Source organism: Salmo trutta, chromosome 27 (assembly GCF_901001165.1).
Source record: "Salmo trutta chromosome 27, fSalTru1.1, whole genome shotgun sequence".
Classification (NCBI taxonomy): domain Eukaryota; kingdom Metazoa; phylum Chordata; class Actinopteri; order Salmoniformes; family Salmonidae; genus Salmo; species Salmo trutta.
Genome location: NC_042983.1, coordinates 29,315,304 through 29,341,814, shown reverse-complemented (window position 1 = coordinate 29,341,814; position 26,511 = coordinate 29,315,304). Strand labels below are relative to the sequence as shown.

At 42.6% G+C, this 26,511-nt stretch overlaps 1 protein-coding gene across 2 annotated transcripts in view; it reads left to right on the top strand.

Moving 5' to 3' along the window:
- The first annotated feature begins 16,276 nt into the window (after positions 1–16,276).
- The window catches only part of ntrk2a (neurotrophic tyrosine kinase, receptor, type 2a), a 53,101-nt gene continuing 42,866 nt past the window's right edge, over positions 16,277–26,511 (top strand). For both annotated transcript variants that reach the window (XM_029717687.1, XM_029717686.1), the window contains exons 1-12: positions 16,277–17,384; positions 18,458–18,532; positions 18,632–18,703; positions 18,886–18,954; positions 19,119–19,267; positions 20,196–20,332; positions 22,529–22,661; positions 22,828–23,130; positions 23,491–23,517; positions 23,753–23,764; positions 24,064–24,101; positions 24,394–24,493. In XM_029717687.1, coding sequence (XP_029573547.1) covers positions 17,185–17,384; positions 18,458–18,532; positions 18,632–18,703; positions 18,886–18,954; positions 19,119–19,267; positions 20,196–20,332; positions 22,529–22,661; positions 22,828–23,130; positions 23,491–23,517; positions 23,753–23,764; positions 24,064–24,101; positions 24,394–24,493 — 1,315 coding nt within the window. In that variant the 5' untranslated portion in view covers positions 16,277–17,184. The remainder of the gene's footprint in view (positions 17,385–18,457; positions 18,533–18,631; positions 18,704–18,885; positions 18,955–19,118; positions 19,268–20,195; positions 20,333–22,528; positions 22,662–22,827; positions 23,131–23,490; positions 23,518–23,752; positions 23,765–24,063; positions 24,102–24,393; positions 24,494–26,511) is intronic.

Below are 26,511 nucleotides of genomic sequence, written 5' to 3'. Positions count from 1 at the left end.
GGATGCACGATATATCGGTAAGCATATCGGAATCGGACGATATTAGCTAAAAAAAAACGATGTCAAAGCTGACGTGCATACCTATACAACGTAATGACGCCACGAAAAATGTAGCGCTACACATGCAACATTCCTAACCTAGCCCACAATGTCTGCTGTGTGGATCGAGCAGTCAACAAGTCCAGCAGTCATTTGAAAGAGTAACAGCTAGACAACTCAAAGGTGAAATCCATTAACACCAAGATAATGGAATTCATTGCCCTTGACAATCAACCGTTCTCTGTCGTGGATGATGTTGGCTTTCGCTGACTGGTCGAACACCAGTACACTACCAAGTAGTTGCTATTTTTCAGATGTTGCCTTACCGGAGTTACACAGTACTGTTGAAACACATCCATGAGCTACTTGCTATGGGCGTCACTGCTATTAGCTTCACTACTGACATTTGGACCAGCGATGTCAGGCCCATGAGAATTATGATTCTGACAGCACAGTGGGTCGACGAGGATTTCCTACTGAGGAAAGCCGTATTGCATGCTCAAGAATGTGCTGGTTCTCATACCGCTGCTGCCATTTCAGAACATGTTTGAAACTTGGAAACATGAATTCTCCTAGCTCCATTCGAACAATTGACTTGAGAAATAAGCTCAACTGTGTCTGCAGCAGACATAATACCCTGTCATGGCATTGAAACGCCTGCTCAACAAAAATGCCAACACAGACCATCGGGTTAACTTGGAAAAGTACTCTACTAGAGACTGTGAACAAGCGATTCGGTTGCATTCTCTCTGAGCCTCTACTGTGTCACTACCATGCTCAATGCTAGGTACAAGGGCCGCTACTTCAATGCAGACAAGAAACACGGTTTACGTGAAATGTTAGACACAGCTGGACAAGATGGAAACGGACAGGGAAAGTGTGCACCGAGGAAGAGAAACCACAGACATCAGAGCTGAAACTTCAAAGCTTGACATGTATGATGCAATCCTTGTTGAGACTGAACAAAAGAATAACGAAACAGCACAGCAAATAAGTGAAAGAAATAGGTTTTGATTATGTTTTTCTGGTAATGGGGACATGTAAATGCCAACAAATAACTTTTTGGTCTGTGTGTGTGTGTGTCAACTATTTAACTGTACTAGAATGCTTAAGGCTGCAAACATTTTAAATATTGGTTATTGATATCAGTATAGTTTTTTTTGGCAAGGAAAATATTGGATATCGGCCAAAAATGTCATATCGGTGCATCCCTAATGATAAGATATACACGGAATATACCAAACATTAGGTGCACCTTCCTAATATTGTTTGACAACATTGTGTCAAGTTGGGTGGATGTCCTTTGGGTGGTGGACCATTCTTGATACACACAGGAAACTGTTGTGTGAAAAACCCAGCAGCGTTGAAATAAAAGATCCCAGAAATGTTCCATACGCACAAAAACAGCATGATCATTACACAGGTGCACCTTGTGCTGAGGACAATAAAAGGTCACTTTAAAATTTGCAGTTTTGTCACACAACACAATGTCACAGATGTCTCAAGTTTGGAAGGGAGTGTGCAATTGGCATGCTGACTGCAGGAATGTCCACCAGAGCTGTTGCCAGAGAATTGAATGTTAATTTCTCTACCATAAGCTGCCTCCAACATCATTTTAGATAATTTGGCAGTACGTCCAACTGGCCTCACAACCGCCGACCACGTGTAACCACGCCAGCCCAGGACCTCCACATCCAGCTTCTTCACCTGCGGGATCGTCTGAAACCAGCCACCCAGACAGCTGATGAAACTGAAGAGTATTTCTGTCTGCCCTTGTGGGCAAAACCTAATTCTGATTGGGTGGGCCTGGCTCCCAAGTGGATGGGCCTATACCCACCCATGGCTACGCCCCTGCCCAGTCATGTGAAATCCATAGATAAGGGCCTAATGAATTTATTTTAATTAACTGGTTTCCTTATATGAACTGTAACTCAGGAAAATCTTTGAAATTGTTGCATGTTGCGTTTATATTTTTGTTCAGTATACTTGGGGCTATCCAAATAAAGGGTTACCTGGGGTGAGATTTCTGTATGTAATCAATAGTGCTATATAAGTTTAATAAGTTATTATTATCCTTGCTACAGAGAGCACTTGTTATATCAGATATGATCTGATAATATCAGAACTGATTTAAAGAGGGTATGATTCAATGTTACAAAAATATTCCTCCCATTTGTGTACTTTGATGTACCTTAAGGATGAGCCACTGCATGAAGCCAAGGTAGTAGAGCACAAAGTTGACAGTGCTGAAGAACACTACAATGGGCAGAACCTGAAGAGCAAGAGAAAAACTGAGTGTTTGGTTTCTCTTTTCTTTCCTCTCTCTGTAATTTTCTCACAGTCTTCACATATACAGACATACTCATATGATCCTCTATCAAGAATACAAAGAAGTGATTTGTGTATTTGTCGCCAAAGACAAACTGAGAGCGGGTGTCAGTGTAGGACAGAAACACCTGGGTGACAGAGGAGAGATGTTTCAACACAGACTGAAGTATTGAGGTCAGTCTTTCCTAACAGGTCAACTTTGCTCTTTGTCTGCTGAGTGTACTGGGGTAAGGGACTGGGGACTGCAGACACGGGACAGAGACATGTGATTATACTGATGAGAGTGACATTAGCTATATGGTCCAAATAAAAACAAGGGCTTTTTTGCTGGCTATTATTTGCAATATCAGTGATCCAATAGATTGCCATTTTACCCTTTGGCTGAGTATCCCTGGCCGGTACACAGTATGTGTATAGTATACAGTACCTACACTTGATGGCCCAGCCAGTCTACAGCAGTGAATCCTGCTTTGGTTCTGAGGATGATGAGTCCAAATAAGAACTGCAGTACCACACCCCACAGTAAAGTTTGCCGTGACACCTACACACAGTTAAACGCACAGACGTGCAGGGAATCACACACAAACACATATAGGCACAAGATCTGTCAGTACTACAGCAGCCGGTCTTTGGATCCATACAGAGTTGAAGTATCAAGGTGTGTGTGTGTTCTTGCTTTTCCATACCTTGAATGGGTTCCCTGAGAACACCAGCATGAGCAGTACAAAGCAGATGACCGGAGAAAGACTAGCTGCCGTGTTCCCTGTTTGGCCGTGTCAAAGACCAGCCAGCACACCACTGCCATCAACAGCAGCATACACACCACCCTGCATGCACAGACAGACAAACAGATAGACAGACAGACGCAGACAGAAAGACAGACAAGTGAGGTAGCGTGCAGAGGAACAACAATGGAAATCACCAAAAAGGATGACAAAATACAGGAAAATGTGATATTATACAAAGAAAAGAGAGTGAGAAAGAAAGAAAATGCAGCTCTCACCATTTGAGCCGGACCCTGTGTGTGTTGAGGGTGCTCCTGGTAGGTTGCAGGCTGTCCCAGAGGCAGGATCTGTAGCGACCCATGAGCCAGTCCCTCAGCAGGAAGAACACAGCCAACAGGGCCAGAGGCCGCTGCAAGTTCTGCACGCACGCTGCAATCACTGCGGCAACGTAACTTGAAACACACATAAGCTGTGTCTGAAATGGCACCCTATTCCTTATGTAGTGTACTAATTTTGACAGGACCCACTTCGGACAAACCCCCAGACATCTCTGTATGAAACCTAGACAGCTGCAAACATACGTGATTATCACACAGAAAGAAAAGTCACACAGACATATGCACATACAGGGAGGCAAGAGAAGGCATCAACTTCCAATTATAGAGAATAACATCTAACTGCTGAGATAGGAGGAAAGTGTATAAACATATAAAAAAAGAACTGAAACTCACAAATACACACAGTAGTGACGGTGATGAAATGAACAGTCAGCCATCACCCACATCCCTGAGACAGCAGATATACACGTAGTCTGTTGAGGCTCTCAACCAATCCTTACATTTTACCTGCTCTACCAGGAAGGAAATTCATTTCAGGGTCATATTCATTAGGTACCCAATGGATGTAAACAGACTGAATTAGGGGGGGAAATTGTGCAATGAGAAACACTTATTTTCAAACCACACACTCCCTCAGTGATGGAAAACCCACTCACTCTGATAACCTCTGCAAACACTAGGTTATCACATTTGGGGGTGAATTGAATCACCAAGTATTCACATTCCTGTGAGACTCCTGTGGTCCTGTGTGGCTCAGTTGGTAAGATCATGGCACTAGCAACACCAGGGTTGTTGGTTTAATACCCTAAAACACAACAACATAGACACACCTCTGATAAGAGTGGGTTGGTGTAAATGAAGTCATTCAAACACCTTAGATATGTGTCAGTGAACCAGGTCACATACATGCAGTTCTGTCCTCTGTCCATTTAGCAGATATCCTTATCCAGAACAACTTAAAGTAGTGAGTGCATACATTTTCATACTGGTCCCCCGTGGGAATCAAACCCACAACCCTGGCGTTGCAAATAAAACCAAAAATGTAAAAGCACCATGCTCTACCAACTGTGCTACATGGGACCCCTTGAGCTGTTCTTGTCTATCAGTGTTCTGTACTATGTATTAGTTCATGTTTTGTGTGGACCCTGGGAAGAGTAGCTTCTGCTTTTGCACAGCTAATGGGGAGCCTAATAAAATACCCCCAAAATACCAAATACAGTGGACTGGTCACTGACACATTCAGTGCCTTCTGGAAACTGCAGTTACAATATTTCTGTATTTATTTTTTTATTTAACCTTTATTTAACTAGGCAAGTCAGTTAAGAAGAAATTATTGCTTACAAGGACGGCCTAACAAAAGGCAAAAGGCCTCCTGCGGGGACCTTTTGCCTTTTATAAAAATATAGGACAAAACACACATCACGACAAGAGAGACACCACAACACTACATAAAGAGAGACCTAAGACAACAACATAGCCCGGCAGCAAGACATGACAACACAGCATGGTAGCAACACCATATGACTACCACCTGGTAGCAACAACATGGCAGCAGCAGAACATGGTAGCAGCACAAAACATTGTACAAACATTATTTGGCACAGACATGCAAGAAGGTAGAGATAACAATGCATCAGGCGAAGAAGCCACAACTGTCAGTAGTGTCCAGGATTGAGTCTTTGAATAAAGAGATGGAGAGAAAACTGTCCAGTTTGAGTGTTTTTTGCAGCTTGTTCCAGTCGCTAGCTGCAGCAAACTGAAAAGAGGAGTGACCCAGGGACGTGTGTGGTTTGGGGACCTTTAACAGAATGTGACTGGCAGAACCGGTGTTGTATGTAGAGGATGAGGGCTGCAGTAGGTATCTCAGATAGGGGGAGTGAGGCCTAAGGATTGTATAAATAAGCATCAACCAGTGGGTCTTGCGATGGGTATACAGAGATGACCAGTTTCCAGGGGAGTATAGAGTGCAGTGATGTCTTGTAAGGAGCATTGGTAGCAAATCTGATGGCCGAATGGTAAAGAACATCTAGCCGCTCGAGAGCACCCTTACCTGCCGATCTATAAATTACGTCTCTGTAATCTAGCATGGGTAGGATGTTCATCTCAATCAGGATTAGTTTGGCAGCTGGGGTGAAAGAGGAGCGATTACGACATAGAAAACCAAGTTTAGATTTAACCTTAGCCTGCAGCTTTGATGTGTGCTGAGAGAAGGTGTCACGAGTGTCACAGTATCCACAGAAGGAGGCGGCGCTCGGCGGTCGTCGTCGCCGGTCTACTCGATGCCACCGATCTATGTTACTGTGTTCTTTGGTTTTTGTCTGTCTCAGTCCGCACCTGTTCCTTGTCTGTCATTAGTGGGGGGGGGGGGTATTTAGTTTGTTCCTTTGTGTTCTGTATTCGTGAGGGATTAATTGTATGTCGACGGGCAGTGTGTAGTGTACGTTGTTGTTTTTTTCAGCGTGGCACTTTGTATGATTATATTGCCGGGCTGCGCCCCGTGCGTATTCATTCGTGGTTACCTGTTTTCCCTTTTGGGTGTTGTGCGCACCCTGTGCCTTTTTGACCACCGATTGTTTCGGTGTGAATAAAATTTCGGCACTACTGGACCTCAGTCTCCTGCTCTTGACTCTGCCCCTTCCTCCTGCCCTTAAGGAAACGTGACAACGAGAATTTTCAATCCCAATGATGATAACTAAACAATTATTTAAGCTTTGACCAATCCCCAAGGTTTGTAAGACCCTGGGTTTAATAATAATTAGGCAAAGACTCAGCTTATGCAAAAGGTTGGTTCTTTATTCGTGAGAACGTTCTGAAATCAAAAATGCAAACACAGTCTTTATAACACACACACAAACAAGTTCAAATCTTAAGCTAAGCCTTGCTCAGACAGTCTGTGTTTTTCCACTACACAGATACATTGTTTCTTTAATCTGCAACATGTTTCATAATCTTCTGCAAGCCTAACAGTTTCTCCACTCCACGGGTGGAGACAGAATGTCCTGTAAGGAACACAGTAGTACAACTTGTCTGTTGATAGCTCCTCTTATCATTTGTTTCACACTTGCACCCTGCTTACATACTAAAAAGGAACAAAAGGTCCTGGTTCTAATTCTGACTAAAACTACACACATCATCAGATTATAGTTTTATGATTCTAATAAATGTCATACAATTATATGGTTTCAGGGTGGAATTCTTTAGTCATTACTTTAAACATATAAATTGCATTATCAGAAGGACAGTGTACCGTCAAGCCATACTCCCAAGTTCTTGAATGAGGTGACAACCTCAAGCTCTAAACCCTCAGCAATAGTAATCACACCAGTGGGGATAGGGGCATTCTTCTTACCAAACCACATTACCTTTGTTTTGGAGGTGTTCAGAACAAGGTTAAGGCCTAAGAGCAGAGAAAACTTGTTGGACACTAAGAAAGCTTTGTTGAAGAGCGTTTAACACAAAATCCAGGGAGGGGCCAGCTGAGTATAAGACTGTATCATCTGTATATTAATGGATGAGAGAGTTTCCCACTGCCTGAGCTATGTTGTTGATGTAAATTGACAAGAGCGTGGGGTCTAGGATCAAGCCTTGGGGTACTCCCATGGTGACAGGCAGTGGCTGAGACAGCAGATGTTCTGACTTTATACACTGCACTCTTTGAGAGAGGTAGTTAGCAAACCAGGCCAAAGACCCCTCAGAGACCCCAATACTCCTTAGCCGGCCCACAAGAATGGAATGGTCTACCGTATCAAAAGCTTTGGCCAAGTCAATAAAAATAGCAGCACAACATTGCTTAGAATCAAGGGCAATGGTGACATCATTTAGGACCTTTGAGGTTGCGGTGACACATCCATAACTTGAACGGAAACCAGATTGCATAACAGAGAGAATACTACAGACATCAAGAAAGCCAGTCAGTTGATTATTGACAAGTTTTTCCAAACAGGGCAAAATATAAATAGGCCTATAACAGTTAGGATCAGCTTGATCTCCTCCTTTAAATAAAGGACGCACTGTGGCTGCCTTCCAAGCAATGGGAACCTCGCCAGAGAGAAGAGACAGATTTAAAAGGTCAGCGTTAGGCTTGGCGATGATATGGGCTGCAATCTTAAAGAAAGGATCTAAACCATCTGACACAGATGTTTTTTGGGGGTCATGTTTAAGGAGCTCCTTTAGCACCTCAGTGACTGCCTGCAGGGAGGCAGGGGAAAAAGAGGGAGGAGCATCGGGGCTAGTCGCATTAGAACGGTGGGGGTTGAGGAAATGTTCGATGGGCAATGAGGCATGGCTGAGTCAAATAGTAATCCTGACTTAATGAAGTTGTGATTAAAGAGCTCAGCCACGTGCTCCTTGTCAGTAACAACCACATCTTCAACTTTAAGGGACATGGGCAACTGTGAGGAGGAGGGTTTATTCTCCAGGTCTTTAGTCGTTTTGCAGAACTTCTTAGGGTTTGACCCACAGAGAGAGAACTGCTCCTTAAAGTAACTAACTTTGACCTTCCGAATAGCCTGAGTGCATTTATCTCTCATTTGCCTGAACGAGAACCAGTCAGCCTGAGTATGCGTGTGCTGAGCCTTTCACCAAAAGGAATTCTTGAGGTGGAGTAACTCTGCCAGATCATGGTCGAACCAGGGGCTGAACCTGTTTTTAATTAAAATGTTTTTTATGGGGGCATGTTTGTTAACAATACCACTGAAAATATCTAAAAAGAAGGTCCATGCGTCTTTGACAGAGGGGATCAAGCTGATTCTATACCAATTTACAGAGGCCAGGTCATGAAGGAAGGCTTGCTCATTCAAGTTTTTTTAGCAAGCGTCTATGACAAACCAGGACAGGTTGTTTCACTGAGCAGCCATTACAAGCACAGGCTGTAAAAAAGTGATCACTAAGGTCATTACATAACACACCAGACTGTTACCTATCAGGATTATTTGTAAGGAAAACATCAAGGAGATTAGCCTTTTCTGGATGTTTGGAGTCATACCTTGTGGGATTGGTAATAATCTGAGAAAGATTTAGGGAGTCCCATTGCTTCAGGACTTGGTCAGGTGGTTCAAGCATGTCCCAGTTTAGGTCACCTAGCATGACAAATTCAGACTTAGTGTAAGGGGCCAGGAGAGAGCTTAGGGCAGGTACGGTACAGGCCGGTGCTGATGGAGGACGATAACACCCAGCAACAGTCAACAAAGAGCTATTTGAAAGGTTAATGCTTAAAACCAGCAAATCAAATTGTTTGGGGACAGACTTGGTGGAGACAACCGATCACTGAAGGTGTTCCTTGGTAAAGATTGCCACTCCACCACCGTTGGAAGATCTGTCTTGCTGAAAAAGGTTATAACCAGAAAGGTTAACATCAGTGTTCAAAACACTCTTTATTAACCACGTCTCAGTAATGACCAACACATCTGGATTGGAGCTGTGAACCCACACTTTAAATTGATACATTTTAGGTAATAAGCTTCTAGTGTTAATGTGCAGAAAACCCAGGCTTTTACGAGAGCTGAAATCAGTGAAACAGATATCAGAGCACAAGTCAGAATTGGGGCTAGCAACAGTATATGGGCCAGGGTGTACATGCAAATTTACAGATATCATCAGCAGTAATACAATCAGGGCACGGCAGAGGACAGGGAGAGCTCTGCAGTGTTGATTTGTTATGACATTTGAATGTGCATCAGATGGCAACAAGATCATATAATACAGCAATTTCATCAGGTAACATGAATACAAAGCCGGTGAGAGGTGGTTAGAATAGGATGGGAGGCCAAGAGTCTGTATAACCAATAGAGAGTCAGAGTCCCGAGTGTGGGAACAAACAATCTGTCCCACAGTTGTATAAACAAGCAAGTTCATAGTCAACAAAGCATGCAAGAGTCATGAGGCAAATAGCATAAAGCACAAGAAAAAAATATAACGACTTGGGGCTAGCCATTGTAAGTTCAAAGAGTCACTCGCCCCAACAAGATAACTTGAGAGAGTAGCTCTCTATGAGTCCAGTTAGCTATAAAAGTCTGAGATAAAATAAATAAATAAATAGTAGGCCAATACTAGTTAATTAAAGTGTTTCTGAGTAAGCTCACATAATAAGCTGCATATGTTAATTAGCATACCTAAACTTCCGATCAGCCAATTCCGATCAGTCATTAGTAAAACCCCTTAGTAGATACAAACCAACAATGACTGTTACAGGAAACCCAAACTCCACGTATATACAGTACATGATAGAAATCCACCCCCTTGTGATTACAGGAAATGTCATCATCAAACACCTAATGCAGTATCCACTAAAAACTATACTGTATTAACAGCTCATCACATGTCGGACTGATCAGAGGCCTGTATTTATTGTGGTAATTTACATGCAACCAAGACAAGGGCCAACACCAGTCTGATTCTAGACCTGTGTTCTTCCAGATATCGATGGACCCCGTCCATTTTCTTTTCCAAGAACCTGGAGAGATATCAAACAGTGCACACACAGTCACTTTAATAGTGCTGACTTGAGGGAATTTGTAGGAATTGCTGGAAATTGAATGACAGTTGATAAAACCAAACATTTTTCTTTGAAAAGCATTATTATTTTCAGGGAAATTATCTCTCCTTTCTTATATTTGACGAGGTTGAAGCACTTCTGACACCATGTCATGATTTCTGTCAGATATGACTGTACTGCGCAGCAGAGCACAAGCAAATAGCTCAGCTTATGATCTAAAACATATTTGATCTACAGTGCATTTGGAAAGTATTCAGAACCCTTGACTTTTTCCACATTTTGTTACGTTCCAGCCTTATTCTAAAATTGATTAAATATTTAAAAAATCCTCAGCAATCTACACACAATAACCCATAATGACAAAGTGAAAACAGGTTTTTAGACATTTTTGTAAATGTATTAAAGATACAAAACAGAAAAACCTTATTAACATAAGTATTCAGTATTCCCTTTGCTATGAGACTCAAATTGAGCTCAGATGAATCCTGTTTCCATTTATCATCCTGGAGATGTTTCTACAACTTGATTGGAGTCCACCTGTGATAAATTCAATTGATTGGACATGATTTGGAAAGGCACACACCTGTCTATAAACGGTCCCACAGTTGACAGTGCATGTCACAGCAAAAACCACGCCATGAGGTCGAAGGAATTGTCCGTAGAGCGCCGAGACAGGATTGTGTCAAGGCACAGATCTGGGGAAGGGTACCAAAACATTTCTGCAGCATGGAAGGACCCCAAGAACACAGTGGCCTCATCATTCTTAAATAGAAGAAGTTTGGAACCACCAAGACTCTTCCTAGAGCTGGCTTCCCGGCCAAAATGAGCAGTTGGGGGAGAAGGCCCTTGGTCAGGGAGGTGACCAAGAACCCAATGGTCACTCTGACAGAGCTCTAGAGTTCTTCTGTGGAAATGGAAGAACTTTCCAGAAGGACAACCATCTATGTGGCACTCTACCAATCAGGCCATTATGGTAGAGTGGCCAGACGGAAGCCACTCCTCAGTAAAAGGCACATGACAGCCCACTTGGAGTTTGCCAAAAGGCAGCTAAAGATTCTCAGACTATGGGAAACAAGATTCTCTGGTCTGATGAAACCAAGATTGAACTCTTTGGCCTGAATGCGTCACGACTGGAGGAAACCTGGCACATATCTCTACGGTGAAGGATGGTGGTGGCAGCATAATGCTGTGGGGATGTTTTTCAGCAGCAGGGACTGGGAGACGAGTCAGGATCGAAGGAAATATGAATGGAGAAAAGTACAGAGAGATCCTTGATGAAAACCTGCTCCAGAGCGCTCAGGACCTCAGACTGGGGTGAAGGTTCACCTTCCAACATGACATCGACCCTAAGCACACAGCCAAGACAATGCAGGACTGGCTTCGGGGCAAGTCTCTGAATGTCCTTGAGTGGCCCGGCCAGAGCCCAGACTTGAACCCGATCGAACATCTCTGGAAAGACCTGAAAATAGCTGTGTAGCAACGCTCCCCATCCAACCTGACAGAGCTTGAGAGGATCTTCAGAGAACAATGGGAGAAACTCCAAATACAGGTGTGCCAAGCATGTAGCGTCATACCCAAGGAGACTCGAGACTATAGTCGCTGCCAAAGGTGCTTCAACAAAGTACTGAGTAAAGGGTCTGAATACTTATGTAAATGTGATATTTCAGGGATTGTTTTATTCTAAATTAGCAAAAATTCTAAAAACCTGTTTTTACTTTGTCATTATGGGGTTTTGTGTGTAGATTCATGAGGGGAAAATACTATTTTATCCATTTTAGAATAAGGCTGTAATGTAACAAAATGTGGAAAAAGTCAAGGGGTCTGAATACTTTCGGGAAGGCACTGTATTTGACACCTATATATATAAAAATTACATACAGCCACAGTTTGGCCACAGTCACAGCTACAAGGTCTTTTCTATTCCCCAGTGATCCCCTTTGTGGACATGTTTACTTGCTAAATGGCCACAGAGGGGCAGTACATGATTGGTATTGTCTTTAGTACTATGGAATTAAACTGCAGTACCTTTGCCAGTCCAAGCTGTAGGCCTAATTTGGGGATAATACCACAGATGAAGGGGAAGTTATTCATAAGCAGAGCCATATATTGCTTTGGTTATGGCCTTAAGTATCTTTAATAATACCTTTGAAATAAGACTGAAAGGACTCTGATATTTGGGGGGGTTGGGGTCCCCCTAGGAGGTCGGGCTCCCAGATAAGATATGAACACATCATAAGCCATTAATTATTTACATTTTTACAGGAAATTAGCTTTAAAACTGCTACATTTTCTCTCAGCTTCACGGCAAAATGTGTAGAATAGCAGGGAATTAGATCATGTCACACGGGTCGTAAAATGGAGACCAAGACGCAGCGTGGATAGTGCTCATTTTCAAACGCTTTAATGAACCCACTTGACAAAATAACAAATGACCAACACAGTCCCGTCAGGTACACTAGACTAGAACGGAAAACAACTACCCACAACCCCAAAGGAAAAACAGGCTGCCTAAGTATGGCTTCCAATCAGAGACAATGAAAGACACCTGCCTCTGATTGGAAACCATACCCGGGCCGAAAATGAAAACCAACACATAGGAAATGATAACTAGAACAAACCCACATAGAAACAGAAAACCCAAAACACCTACAAAACAAACCCCCCTGCCACGCCCTGACCACTCTACTATGGCAAATTACCTCTTTCACTGGTCAGGACGTGACAGATCAGCGATTCTTGAAACTTAATTTCTATAGTGGGTTTTATTTTATTCTGTTGCATTATTTGTTCTTAAAATGTACATTTAGGGGAATTTTATAAGGGAAAATGTATTTCTTTGTACTTCAATATTATTAATTTCCATGTCAGCTCTATGCCTGGAAATGCCACAGTCCGGGGCAAACGATCCCAATGTTAAACTCTCCCAAATAAAAAGTGTTAAAATGTATTTATCCAAAACCTTGATTCCTAAAAGATGTGTCTGGAGATTTGGTTAAAATTCTAAATGAATCAGAAATGAGCAGGGTCAGTTATATCTTAAGGACTCTTTATTCATGTCTTCATTGCATGAAGAGCAACAAGACCACTGATGGTCTGCAAAGTTCTCTAGTTTTGATAGATTTAAACAAACAATATTGGAATCACCATGGTCACAACCATAAACTGTCAACTCCATCCGCCTGTTAGCTGCCTGTTAGATGAAATTAGAATAGGTTTCAGAGTCATAAAACAACTGAAGAAAAACTAAATTGCTACTGTGTATACCACTTGAACGAAGAAGAAAAATGTCATTTTTGTCAACTCCGTAAAACATCAACTCTGTCAGATTTGTGTCTAACATCCACTAGTGCTGAAAGATCTCATACAATGGTTCTTTTTTATTGGGGATTTTCAAATAAAGAATTTTTCATATTCTACAAATGTTTGTATTGAACTTTATTTTTAGAGTCTGTTTTGAGTGTCTGTCGTTAACTCCGTCAGTGGCTTGTCAACTGATGGGTTACCCCCTCAAGATCGATTTTCTTTGTTAATATTTACAAAAGTATTGTAATTACTGTTCTGCAACATAATGCTTAAACAATTGAAGTATTTGCTGTGCTAGACCTAAGGGATGTTTGCTTTATAAACGTTGTTTTATGGTCTAAATCTAGAAAAACATTCCAAAATGCTAACAAAATTAGCTCTGGAGCATTTAATAGTGATATGAAACAAAACAAAAATAACTTTGGAGATTTGTATTACATATTTGAATAATCTAATGTTATTATTAAACGATCAAGGCCTTTTAACAAGGCAACTGTTTAACCAAGTTGGTGTGTGCAGTTTTATAGCTAATCTACACATTTTGCTATGAGGGTGAGATAAAATGTTGCTCTTCTAGAGTTCAAGGATTCTTGAAAAACAGGACAATATTTTCCACAAATATGTCTTAATTCACCATAAAAGACATTTCTTTTTTTTTTTTAATTATTGTCCAACAATACTTTTTTTCAAGAATCCTTGAACTCTAGAAGAGCAACATTTTATCTCACCATCATAGCAAAATGTGTAGATTAGCTATAAAACTGCACACACCAACTCGGTTAAACAGTTGCGGTGCAAGAGCCAGAAACACAAACTCACCTTGGCTCTAAAACTGAAGCGTAACAGATTCCGCTATAGAAATGTAAAGTTACATTCAGATTGAGCCGACATAATGCAGTGTTTACCGTGAACATAGTCTCAACTAAATTTACATTTAGCTGAGAAGTAGGGGGAAGTAGGGGTGCTGAAAGTAGGGGTGCTGAGGGTGTTGAGGGAAGTAGGGGTGCTGAAAGTAGGGGTGCTGAGGGAAGTAGGGGTGCTGAAAGTAGGGGTGCTGAAAGTAGGGGTGCTGAGGGAAGTAGGGGTGCTGAGGGAAGTAGGGGTGCTGAGGGAAGTAGGGGTGCTGAGGGAAGTAGGGGTGCTGAGGGTGCTACAGCACCCCCTGAAAAATCTGACTAAAAATATATTTATAATATTTGAAACAAAGGTAGTACCCTGGGCCTTTACTAGTATTAGCGGACGATATAGACATCTATTGCGTGGGCCCCCAAAAAATCTGCTTCTCCAGTTTTGACAAAAAAAGGTAGTTGTATAATTAAGAACAGTATCTTGCAGGATTCAACAGTTGTAATTGTAAGAGTTGTTGCCCTGTCCCTTTCTTTGCAACTGTCATTCTAATGGAATCCAGAAAGAACAAAACCCTGTCCTAAAACATTTACATGAAAAGGTGCAAAGTTGTAAGCAAAGACACACAACTCCACATCAAATTAAATATTTTTCTTGATCAAAGAACATGGAAAACAACCACTTTTTGTTCAGTATTAATTTACCATCCTTACAAACCATTACTGTATTGTACATAGGCGGTTAATCTATGTTTGTACCTGTAGACAATACACAATACATTAACTGAGTACTTTGAGACATCAAGTGGTTTGTGATGATGTGATCTGATTAAGTGTCTCAGTTGGTAGAGCATGGTGCTTTTGCAATGCTAAGATTGTGGGTCCGGTTCCCACGGAGGACCAGTATGAAATGTATGCAGTCACTACTCTAAGTTGCTCTGGATAAGAGTGTCTACTAAAATGGAATGAATAGACCATTTCAGTTTTCACATAGAAATAAGCTGCATTTGCAAAGTATTTCAGGAAACTGGTATATATTCCACTCATCTCCCCCACCAAGAGACAATGGACCAAGTCATTACCACCTGCCACCTGCTTTCTGATTTACTGTTGACTTGGACTTCAAGGAAAAGTTGCATTAACTTGAATTACATGGAAAAATTATAGTAACTTGAATTTCAATTAAGTTATGTTAACTTGAATTTCAAAGAAAGGTTATATTAACTTGAATTTCCAACACATATATTTACTGCGACATATAATAGAATGAGATATAGGATGAGAATGACATGGTCAAGTCAGAAGTAAGTCAGAAACTCCTGAATTTTATCAGAGATACTGATGTTCTTGTCCTTGCAAGTTTTATCAGATTAACGGTTTTGTACAGATATTTATCAGACTCAAGTTACAAATGCTGGTAGACACTCAAATAGATCAGGACCGGATTCTGATAGTGCCGGTGTTGTGCCGAACGGAGTGAAGAGCAGAAATCTCAACTAGCAAGCAAGTCGCAGCAATGAAGAATTGAGTGTGTGCGCGTTCACACGAAGGGGGGTTTCTGGCAGGGTGGACACCTGGCATATAGGTGCCAATAATATAGCACATCATTTGAATCATATACCTGAGCTATGGCATGTACCCTGGCCTATGGCCTATAGGGGCTACATCGTGTGTAAACATATTACTGAATGCACTGTATATAGCCTGCACCGTACTATGCCCAACTCCAAGTTGGAGACACCCCTATAGATTTGTAGAGACAGATTCATCTCAGTTAACCTTAACGTAGTAGGCGCAAAAAGACGCCTGAGCGGAGTTCCCACTTCCGGATGTTAGCATCTTCTGTCGACTCCGCATTGGCTACAGCTCAGTAGCGTCTATGTTCCTCAATTCAGACCAAGGCTACATCTTGTGCGTCAGTGCTTACGTCACATCGTGTCTGCACATGGGGAGAGCGCGCGACTCAGAACTAGTGTGTGTGTGTGTGTGTGTGTGTGTGTGTGTGTGTGTGTGTGTGTGTGTGTGTGTGTGTGTGTGTGTGTGTGTGTGTGTGTGTGTGTGTGTGTGTGTGTGTGTGTGTGTGGTGTGAAGGAGCCAAGGAGGCAGATTTATAACTCCATTTGTAAGGAGTCCAGCGGGTGAATGACATCCCTCCGCTGCAGTCAGGTGACGTGTTATTGATTCAGTGCACACGCTGGCTAAAATCTTTATGGTTATGAAATACAGACTAATGATTTAATAAGGTGACGGAGGTAGGTACACAGCAGCTAAAGAGGGAATGATTGGTGACTGAGTAGGCTAGTGCCCCTATGCCTGGCTGTGCCAGTGGGATACATCACATGTGATTTTAGCAGATGCTCACCTGGCTGTGTTGTCATTTAGTTTTTTAATTAACACACGACTTTCTATTCGAATACACTCAGGCTGTAAACCCAGCCCCATATCTCTCATGTTCGAGCTTATGTTATTTGACCGTTATACAAGGACACAAGTCTAAATACAAGGCCTCAGGTGAATGACCGGGAGGAGAGGAGAGCGCTTTAACCCCTGACCATCTGGAGCAATCGCAGTAGAATTGGAACGATGGCTGGAGGGCGTATTCATGACGGCGTCGACGATCTATAACATATGTTTTGATGCTGGTACGCGCGCCGCCTCTTCCTCAGTGCACTGACTGAACAACGTGACAATAGCCTAAACGGTGTGTGCTTTCGGCTCCATCGTCTCTGTTGGTTATCTATTCATCCACGGCTCTGAATCTGGCAGACCTGCACAGGACATGGTGTTTTGTGTGGAATTAGGCCTATCAGTGTCATCTGTCTGAGAGGCGGGAGAGAAAGAAAGAGAGAGAGAGAGAGAGAGAAAGAGAGAGAGAGAGACGGCGCAAAGGAATCCTTGGCATACACACACGTCGGTGTCTCGATGTGATTTTGAGTGACTGGCTGCATTCTTGTGGAGACGAGCGGAACGGATAAACCAATTTTCATCGTCTCACCCATTTGCGCGGATAGCGGCTGGTGCATGCCCGTCTGGGTTGAGCATCTGACAGCGTCTCTTTCTGCTGGAGCTTGGCTGATCCGAGCTGTCCTGGGTCGGGCGTGGAGGGAGCCGAGATGAGCGCCTTTCGGAGGGGTAGCTGGGTGTCTCTGTTGGAGTTGTGTTGGGTATTAATGGGACTGTGGAGGCTCGGGGCCGCCTGCCCCACGTCCTGCTCCTGCAGCGGGACCAGGATCGCCTGTGTGGACCAGGAGCGGGGCATCATGGCTTTCCCAGTGCTGCAGTCTGAGCTGGAGATGGACAACATCACGGACATGTGAGTCACTGTCAATGATCCATCATCACCGGACCCAACATATATGACAGACATAGCATGCCTGCCTTATTGGCACACAATAATGAGGTGAAAAAAGGCTATGCGTTTTAGGCTATAAATATGAGTAGAATTGAAGATTCAATCGAATGGTCAAGTCTCAGTCAGTAATTAGGCTATTTGAATTGGCTAATAAAACCTATTGTATAGTTTTTCAGGAGTGATCTTAGGAAAATAAATAAATAAACAAACAAAAAGCAATAATTATAGACTGTGTGTGGGTGTGTGCGTACACGCCCTCGCGTGTTTATGTCAGTGTGAGAGAGATGGGGACACCTGGACGGTGAGAGACTGTTGTGGTGCTATCCGTACGGATTGACGCTCTTCCGTGGCCCCGGGAAGAAACACAACGGAGTGGGGGAGAGGTGTAGTCCTACTCCCGCAGAAACCCATACAGTAGCCTAGTTCAAATATTAGCAAATAGGCTACTACCCCCCAGACGCTTGGCTCCGATAATAGGCCCAAAAGCCTAGAAAGACTAGAATTTTCTATTCTGAGAAATGTATAGCCTAGGCCATTTTGCTTCCATTGTGAACTAAAACTAATAGGCCTAGACTAAATGAATCTCCACCCACGTTTCAGAGCTGTTCAGATTTAGCATAGCCTAATTTAAGACAAACAGAGAATCATCAGGGTTATTTTAAACAAAAGTAGGGCTACAGCATTTAGAATGCATGATGGTACGAGGACATGGTGAGAGCGTCTTTCTAAAGACCACAGCCTACTGTCACCGTTATAGGATTATAAAGATACAATACAATACAAGTAGCCTAACAATATAATAATAGACTGTTAAAAATGACAATAATTAGACGACTTGAGTAAAGGTCTATTGGAAGGTTCCTCTGTATTTCCAAACGAACTTGACAAAAATCTTAAACAAAAACTCCCGTCCCCGAAAAACACATCAACATCTTTTAATATGGTTTGAAATGTGCTGCATACGCATCTGTCGTTCAGTGTAGGCCTACAACTTACTCTTCTCTAACCTTTTTTCCCAATTTCATTTTTAACAGATATATTGCAAATCAGAGTAGCTTCTCTTCCATCAATGACAAAGACCTGCATTTTTACCGGAACCTCACCAATCTGTAAGTCTGTTATGTGACATCTTATACTGGAGCCCAGATTGGATTGGTGTCGGTATCCTAGCCAATATGATGATGTTTTTGTGTATATTTGCTTTGCAGAACTGTGACTAACAGCAGGCTTACCTATGTATCTCGACTGGCTTTCCAGAACAACCTCAAACTTCAGTATCTGTGAGTGGCTTTTATAAGGCAAAATGAATCTCAATTTGAAGGTCAAACTACAGTTCTTACAAAAAGAATTGTATCTTGTAAGACAGACAAGAACAGTTGCTGGAATGGTTGTACAGTTTAGTATTTCTTTTTGATATGTCCTTCAACTAATCATTGATAATAATGTACATTCTGATTGACAGGAATCTGAAAGACAACAACTTGTCATCTCTGTATTGGAGGATATTTCGACATTTAAACATATCAAATCTGTGAGTTGATTCTTTCACCCCCCCCCCGACAATGTGTCATCATGGATAATATAAAATAAAGAATTAAAAAACATTAGTGCATGTGTGCGCATACCTTCATACATGTGTGTGTTCGTGTCAGTGTGTGATTCAATATTCAACACTGTGTTTCTCTGTGTGTGTAGGATTCTTTCAGGGAACCCGCTGCACTGTTCTTGTGAGAACATGTGGATGAAGCTGTGGCTGGGAGAGGAGGCTGATGCTCAGGAGCTCAAATGTATAGAGGAGGGTGGCGGGCGGAAACCTCTGACCAGGCTCAACCCCCCTCACTGTGGTAATGGCCCCAAAATACACACGCACACCTCCCGATGTTCCTCAAACCACACAACATGGATCTTATCTTTTTCCACAAACCACTTGCTTTAATTGAAAATGTATAATTACCAGCCAAAATGTTTGAAAACAATCCCTTTAATTGCTTTGCTGAATAAACTCTCCTTAGATTCACATGCTGTATCATAATGACAAACCATTATGATTACCCACAAACCAAAGCTGGTCTAGGATCAGTTCCCCACCTTCTACTCAGTAACACTCACCAGTGTGTGTTGATAACAAAGAGGAACCTGGGCCTGTACAAGTGTGCTCTGGGGCACAGAGGCTATATAACGACAATGATAACACTTATTGATCTGGCAGTCCAGTCTCCACTCCATTCGGCTGCTATTTTCCCCATCGCCACGGTTACTTGCAGGCCCCTGGAGAGATGGCAGGGGGACCCCTGTGTGAGTGACATATGAAGACGACTCAAGGGAGAGGCATGTGTACGATGCCCCAGGCCTGCCAGGCAGCTAGACACAATGAGAACCTGTTTTCTGGGTTCTAGAATCATTGAGAGCATTGCCATGCTGATAAGAGTCTTGGCGACGTCCCTTAGTGGAGATAAGAGATCTGTCCATTTTATCAACCAGGACTGTCGACACTGGCCCTTGCTCGCCAGACGCTCCCATGCATTAGGCTGCGACTAAGAGGCAGCCAAGCTTCTGATTGGACACGTGGGTCACCTTCAAGTCACAGTCCCATCCTCTCCACCTTTGGTTGTGTTGTTGTCTCGACTTAGAGAGGCTCCAAACTGTGTCTAATTAATTTGATCTGAGTTGCGAGACACATGGAGTTGTAGTCTGTGTGTGACCACCGCCGTGTTTGTGCTGTGATTTTGAACTTAAGATTGCATTGAATCTCCCCTTTGTTGTCATTGGCAGTGGTTCCCATGGCGACTCTGAGCCCGTCCAAGGTGACGGTGCAGGAGGGTGCTGATGTGGTGTTGACATGCAACACCTCTGGAGCGCCCTCTCCTGAGCTCATCTGGAACATGACCCCACTCGTCTCCTACAACGAGGTCAGTCACCACCGTCGCCCGCCACCAAAAATCCCATGGCTGCATCTCAAATGGTACCCTAGGTCAAAAGTAGTGCACTATATAGGGAATAGAATGCCATTTTAGATGCACCCATGAGTAGGGCCAGGAGCTTTACTGACCACGTGACCTGACCCGGAAAAACTCTGTGCCCATGTTACTAGGGCCTCTAACCTGGGCCCAGAGTTGGTCCTGCTCACGTAAGACTCCTGGACCTACCCATCAGCAACAACACTAATCCACCAGTTAAAGGCACATTCCTTCTGTTAAAGGGCGACTGCACTTCCTGATTTGGCCTCGTTTTAGATTTGGTTTATTAAGAAATGCTATGACTGATTTCAATTGTGAGTTGGTTTCAGGGTGTTGGTTTGATGTGGGTGTCTCTTGTATGTGTTCGCAGGTGGGAAGAGTTAGCCAAATGATTTAGCCAATTAGCTTCAGCCGGCTGGTGTGCGACCGTGGCAAAGTTCATTTGACTTTCGATAGATTTGGGGATAGTTAGGGACAATCCATAAATTTCACGATGTAAATGGGACTTTTAGTTTCCTCATTAAATTATTTATATATTTGTAGTTGGTTTGAAGTTAAGTTATTGAAATTGGGAGCTATTGACCATTTAAAATATTGTCCCATGTACATTGTATAATTTAGTGATGGTCCCTAACTAGCCCTATAGGGATATCAAATGTCAAACCAAATTGACCATGGGCATTATGATCAGCTCTTAATTGGTTATTACTTTATGGGTGCTGTCAGCTGTGGGCATGTGGGCAGGATTGAAATAAACCCAACCCAAGGAAAACTGTTATGGTACCCTTCATTCCTTGACACCATTTTTTATTATCATTTCGCAAATCTCAGTTTTGGACGAGACTGACTTTATGACCAAAATTATACTATTTATACTATGTAGTAAATTTTGACAATATAATACATTTTTCTGACTCATATCGATGTCACATGGGCCATTTTCAAAACGAGAAGTTGCTTTTTAGGGGCAGTCGCTCTTTAAGACAGAGAATCTGGCATCCTATTTAGTCAGAGGTGCAGATGCAAAAATAAGTGGTATTTATTTAACAGTAAAGTTGATGAGAAGACTGGATCCAGAGATGTATTTACAAAATATACAAAGGCAGAACAATTTTGAAAAATTTGTTAACAGAAAGAATTAACTTGAAAAAACAAACGTACTTGGCCAATAGCAGAATTACCTCAGCTCGAAGGAAGACTAAGGCAAAACGTCTATAAACTCACACGTCTGAGTATATGGCAGAGCTATAGCATCAACATGTTGCCTAGACAAACAGCTCTACCTGAATGACGTGAACAGGGATCCTAAAAGGACCTACCCTTACCTGGCATAAACCATTCACACCTTTAAACAGATCAGTTCTTAATGAACAGGGATAATATACACTTCAACGGCCAGCTGTATATACCGTAATTTCCGGACTATTGAGCGCACCTGAATATAAGCCGCACCCACTGAATTACATTTTTTAAATTTATTTTGAACATAAATAAGCCGCACATGTCTATAAGCCGCAGGTGCCTACCGGTACATTGAAACAAATGAACTTTACACAGGCTTTAACGAAACACGGCTTGTAACAAAAATAAATAGGCTTTAACGAAACACGGCTTGTAACAAAAAATTTAAAATTAGCAGTAAACAGTAGCCTACCAAGAAAGTCATTGGTCACTATCTTCCTCCTGTGCACTGAAACCACTGAAGTCATCTCCTTTAAAAAAAAAATTGAAAGCGGGAAAAATCCATATATTAGCCGCGTCATTGTTTAAGCCGTGAGGTTCAAAGCGTGGGAAAAAAGTTGCGGCTTATAGTCCGGAAATTACGGTAATGCAGATATTTTAACACTGAGGCTTTTAACCAATTATTAACCAGCATTGGCCTATAATGTTACTTGCTAATCTAGGCGTAACACCATTTGTTTAGCATAGGTGCTCAGAAGAACCAACACTATGCCAAAAATGAACAAGCCACTAGGGAAGGATATCTGTTTAGAAATGGTAAACAATAATCTTACAATAACACTAATAACCAGCAACAGGTATTGTGTTTGCAAAATAGTTTCAAAATAGTTGTGGATGTGTAAAAGCATTGGTAATATGGATGAGGTGGGTGCCTGACTCACTGTGTCTCTGCATGGTCCTCTGCAGATTGAGGCCTCAGGGCAGGTGTCTGAGCTCCATCTCTATAACCTCTCTTCACTGGACAACAACTGTAAGATCACCTGCAGCGCTGAGAACATTGTGGGCGAGAATGAGTCCTCAGTCTTCCTCGACATCCTCTGTGAGTTCCAAACATGACTCTAGACAAGGAGGGAATAGAATGAGAATAATATCGTTGTCTTAACTAGTTTTTCTTCTGGACCATGTTTTGTCTTTATTCCCCCTTTTGCTTCTCCCTCGATATTTCTCACTCACCCGTTCTCTCTTTCCCCCTCACCCTCCCCCAGTTCCCCCTAACATCAGTAAATTGAGTGATGCCTACTCGGACCACCACTGGTGCATCCCATTCAGTATGTCTGGGAACCCAAAACCTGATCTCCGCTGGCTGTTAAACGGGGAGCCGGTAAATGAGGGACCCTACATCCTGACTGTGATCCATGACTTCTCTGAGAGGGAGTACCACGGCTGCCTGCAGCTGGACAGCCCCACACACATCAACAACGGACCGTACACCCTGCTGGCCAGCAACAAGTTTGGACAAGACCGCAAGACCGTCGAGGCTCACTTCATGCTTGACCCCTTTGATGGAGGTATGTGGTGTGTAGTCAACCCCTATCCCACTTGTGTCAGTCTGAGAGGATTGGATTGTAATATGGCAACAATTCCACCTGGCCTATCAAAGGGCCAAATGGAGCTAATACCATATTGCTAACACCTATATGTCCAATCCTCTCAGATCTACTCAAGTGTTTAGGGGGTAGGGGCTAGGGGTCGAATTACACTTAGGACAGGGGTGTCAAACTCAATTCCTAGAGGGCTGTGTCTGCTCATTTTTGTTAATTATTTTCAATTGGTGTCCAATTAGACCTACACAACCAGTTGAGGGGAGTTCCTAACTAATCCATGACCTTTATTTCTCAATCAAGTACTTTTTGTATTTTACCCAACAGGAACAGTGACAGAACCACTTTACTATGGTGAGTGGCTCTTCAAATATTTCCATGCAACATTGACTGTCTAAATCGCTCATTGAACTGTTGAGAATCATTCACTGTTCTTTACTTGAATGAATACCAGAAGTCCTGACAGTGAAGATGATTGACTTGAGAAGTACTCTGAAGACTGATTTCTGAGGTTTGCTTTTTGTGTTATTGAGTGTTAATAGTTTCTTTTCTCTTCCCTCTCCTCACACTCTGGATCTGGGCACCACAGACCCAACTACAGGTATAGTTACTCTGCCTTCACTTTACCCAATCACACAGCAGAGGTTAACAAGTACATAGGCCTATGTCACTCTGACACTCAGAGGGAACACTTTACTTGAAAGGTAACTATATAAGGACTTCATAACACATTCATTACCCAACCCATATATACTGCATTCATAAGTAGCACATGCTTATGTCAACAACCACAAGACATAATACACATATTGTTATGAAGTGCTTAGGGACATTTCATCAACTTCATTAGAAATGAGGGATACTGTAGCATCTGCTGTCTTCTCTGCTCTTTGAAAACAGAGGACACACCTCTAGAGCCACCAGAAGACAGAGTTGCTGTAAGTCACACTCTAAGTCACCTCTTTCTGTGTGTGTTTGTGGGAGCCTGTAACTGTTGTGGGAGCAGTGCTTATAACATTTTGTTTATGTTTTTATTCAATATGTTTTACCACTACTTTTAGTAGTAGTACCACTATCTAGTATGTTTAGGGTCTACAGTGTGTTTAAGTTTTATATTTCATGTTTTTATATGGTAGGTGTATCTTGGTGGTAGTAGGCTACACACTGTGACACATTGTATTTTGGAGTGGTAGTGGTGGTCCTGGCTCAACAGCTATGTCATTCTTTCAGGTATATGTGGTCGTAGGGATTGCAGCAGTAGCCTTCATGGGTTTTCTATTGATGCTGGTCATCTTGAAATTCGGGGGAAACTCAAAGTTTGGAATCAAAGGTAAGTCCCTTTACACAGTATACTACTGTAGCCTATGTCAATCATTAGCATAGAAAGACAGGGTCTTTCTCTCAAATCTGAAATTGCACCCTATTCCCTAAATAGTGCACTTATTCTGGCACTGGCACAGTATAGGAAGTAGGGTACCATTTGGGATAAAACCATAGAGTGGGGTCTGAATGGTGGTAAAGAGGTACTCAGACATTTCTAGTGAATAACATGCATGTGGATCTCCGTCTCAATGTCTCACTATACCTTGTTCCATACTAATCATCCGCCCATGCAGATAACGCTGCACTGTAGCTCGTCTCTGTCTTTACTGATGCTGCTATTGTATAACACAGAGGGACTGAAGAGGATTTAGATACTAACTGATATTAGGAATAACAATAGAGGTGTAAACTGACTGACACTCAAATCGCTTATGTTGTATTGTTTGTACTAATAATTAACCATACTGGGAAATTATATGAGGATCAAAGTGTGACTATGCCTTCAAAAATGCCTTTTGAACGCTATCCTGAAATCCTCTATCTGCAATGGATTGAATTCCGACCTGAGTGTGTGTATTTTGGATCAGATTGTGTGTGTAGGAGTATGGGAAGGCCAGGGCTGCCTCAGTGTGGTCAGTTATTTTGGTGCCGATTGATTTATTGCCCCTCTGAGGGGGACGGGTGTGAAAGAAAGCGAGGGGGAGAAGTGGTATCTCCTTTCCTCTGCGGAAGTGGAGGATGAGGTTCCACTGGAGGCGTCAATTCCTCTCCTTCCTCTGTACGTGTATGTGTGTGCTTTTCTGCGCGCACGTTGTGTGTATCTGAGTAGGAAGTTAGCTGGAGTTTCAGCGTTGTGTGTATCTGAGTAGGAAGTTAGCTGGAGTTTCAGCATTGTGTGTATCTGAGTAGGAAGTTAGCTGGAGTTTCAGCGTTGTGTGTATCTGAGTAGGAAGTTAGCTGGAGTTTCAGCGTTGTGTGTATCTGAGTAGGAAGTTAGCTGGAGTTTCAGCGTTGTGTGTATCTGAACAGGAAGTTAGCTGGAGTTTCAGCGTTGTGTGTATCTGAACAGGAAGTTAGCTGGAGTTTCAGCATTGTGTGTATCTGAACAGGAAGTTAGCTGGAGTTTCAGCGTTGTGTGTATCTGAACAGGAAGTTAGCTGGAGTTTCAGCGTTGTGTGTATCTGAACAGGAAGTTAGCTGGAGTTTCAGTGTTGCCTGCAGGAACTTTCACCGCGCGTCTCTGTCTCTTCACTGCAGTTTCTATTCTCTCCTTTCTGATGGAGGAAGTGACACTCCTGTCACTCAAAATCATGATCCACACTAAAATAAAAAGTCTGGGAGACTTGAAATGCCCAAGACACACACTTTCACTATTATGACCCACATACCGCCATCTTTATAAAGACACATTGGAGCAAAGTGAAGACTGAGTGATCTCCTACTGTGCATGGCTAAAGAAGTGCTGCCTTCACAAGGGGCTTGTATTCCTTCTCACTGCAGTCCTTGTATGTAATGTAGCCTGCTCATAGGCAAGTGTAAAGCAAAACACTTTCCCAATCGACTAACATTTAGCTAATGTACACACACACACAACAGACAAAAGGTGTGAAGAGACCGTATTGAACCCTGTTCTGTTTGTGCTCAGTCAACTGTTCAGGAGCATGTGAGACATCTAGACACACTTTCTCTGGATGCCTCGGTGCACAACACACACACACACACACACACACACACACACACACACACACACACACACACACACACACACACACACACACACACACACACACACACACACACACACACACACACACACTGTAGAAGAGTTAATAGGAGTGGGTGTGTGTGTGTGTGTGTGTGTGTGTGTGTGTGTGTGTGTGTGTGTGTGTGTGTGTGTGTGTGTGTGTGTGTGTGTGTGTGTGTGTTTTCAGAGAGTTAAGGAGGCAGATTTCTGTGTTACCAATTCAGAAAATGTAGTCTCCATATAGAATAAGTTCTAAATACTTTTCTGTGATGTGCATCATA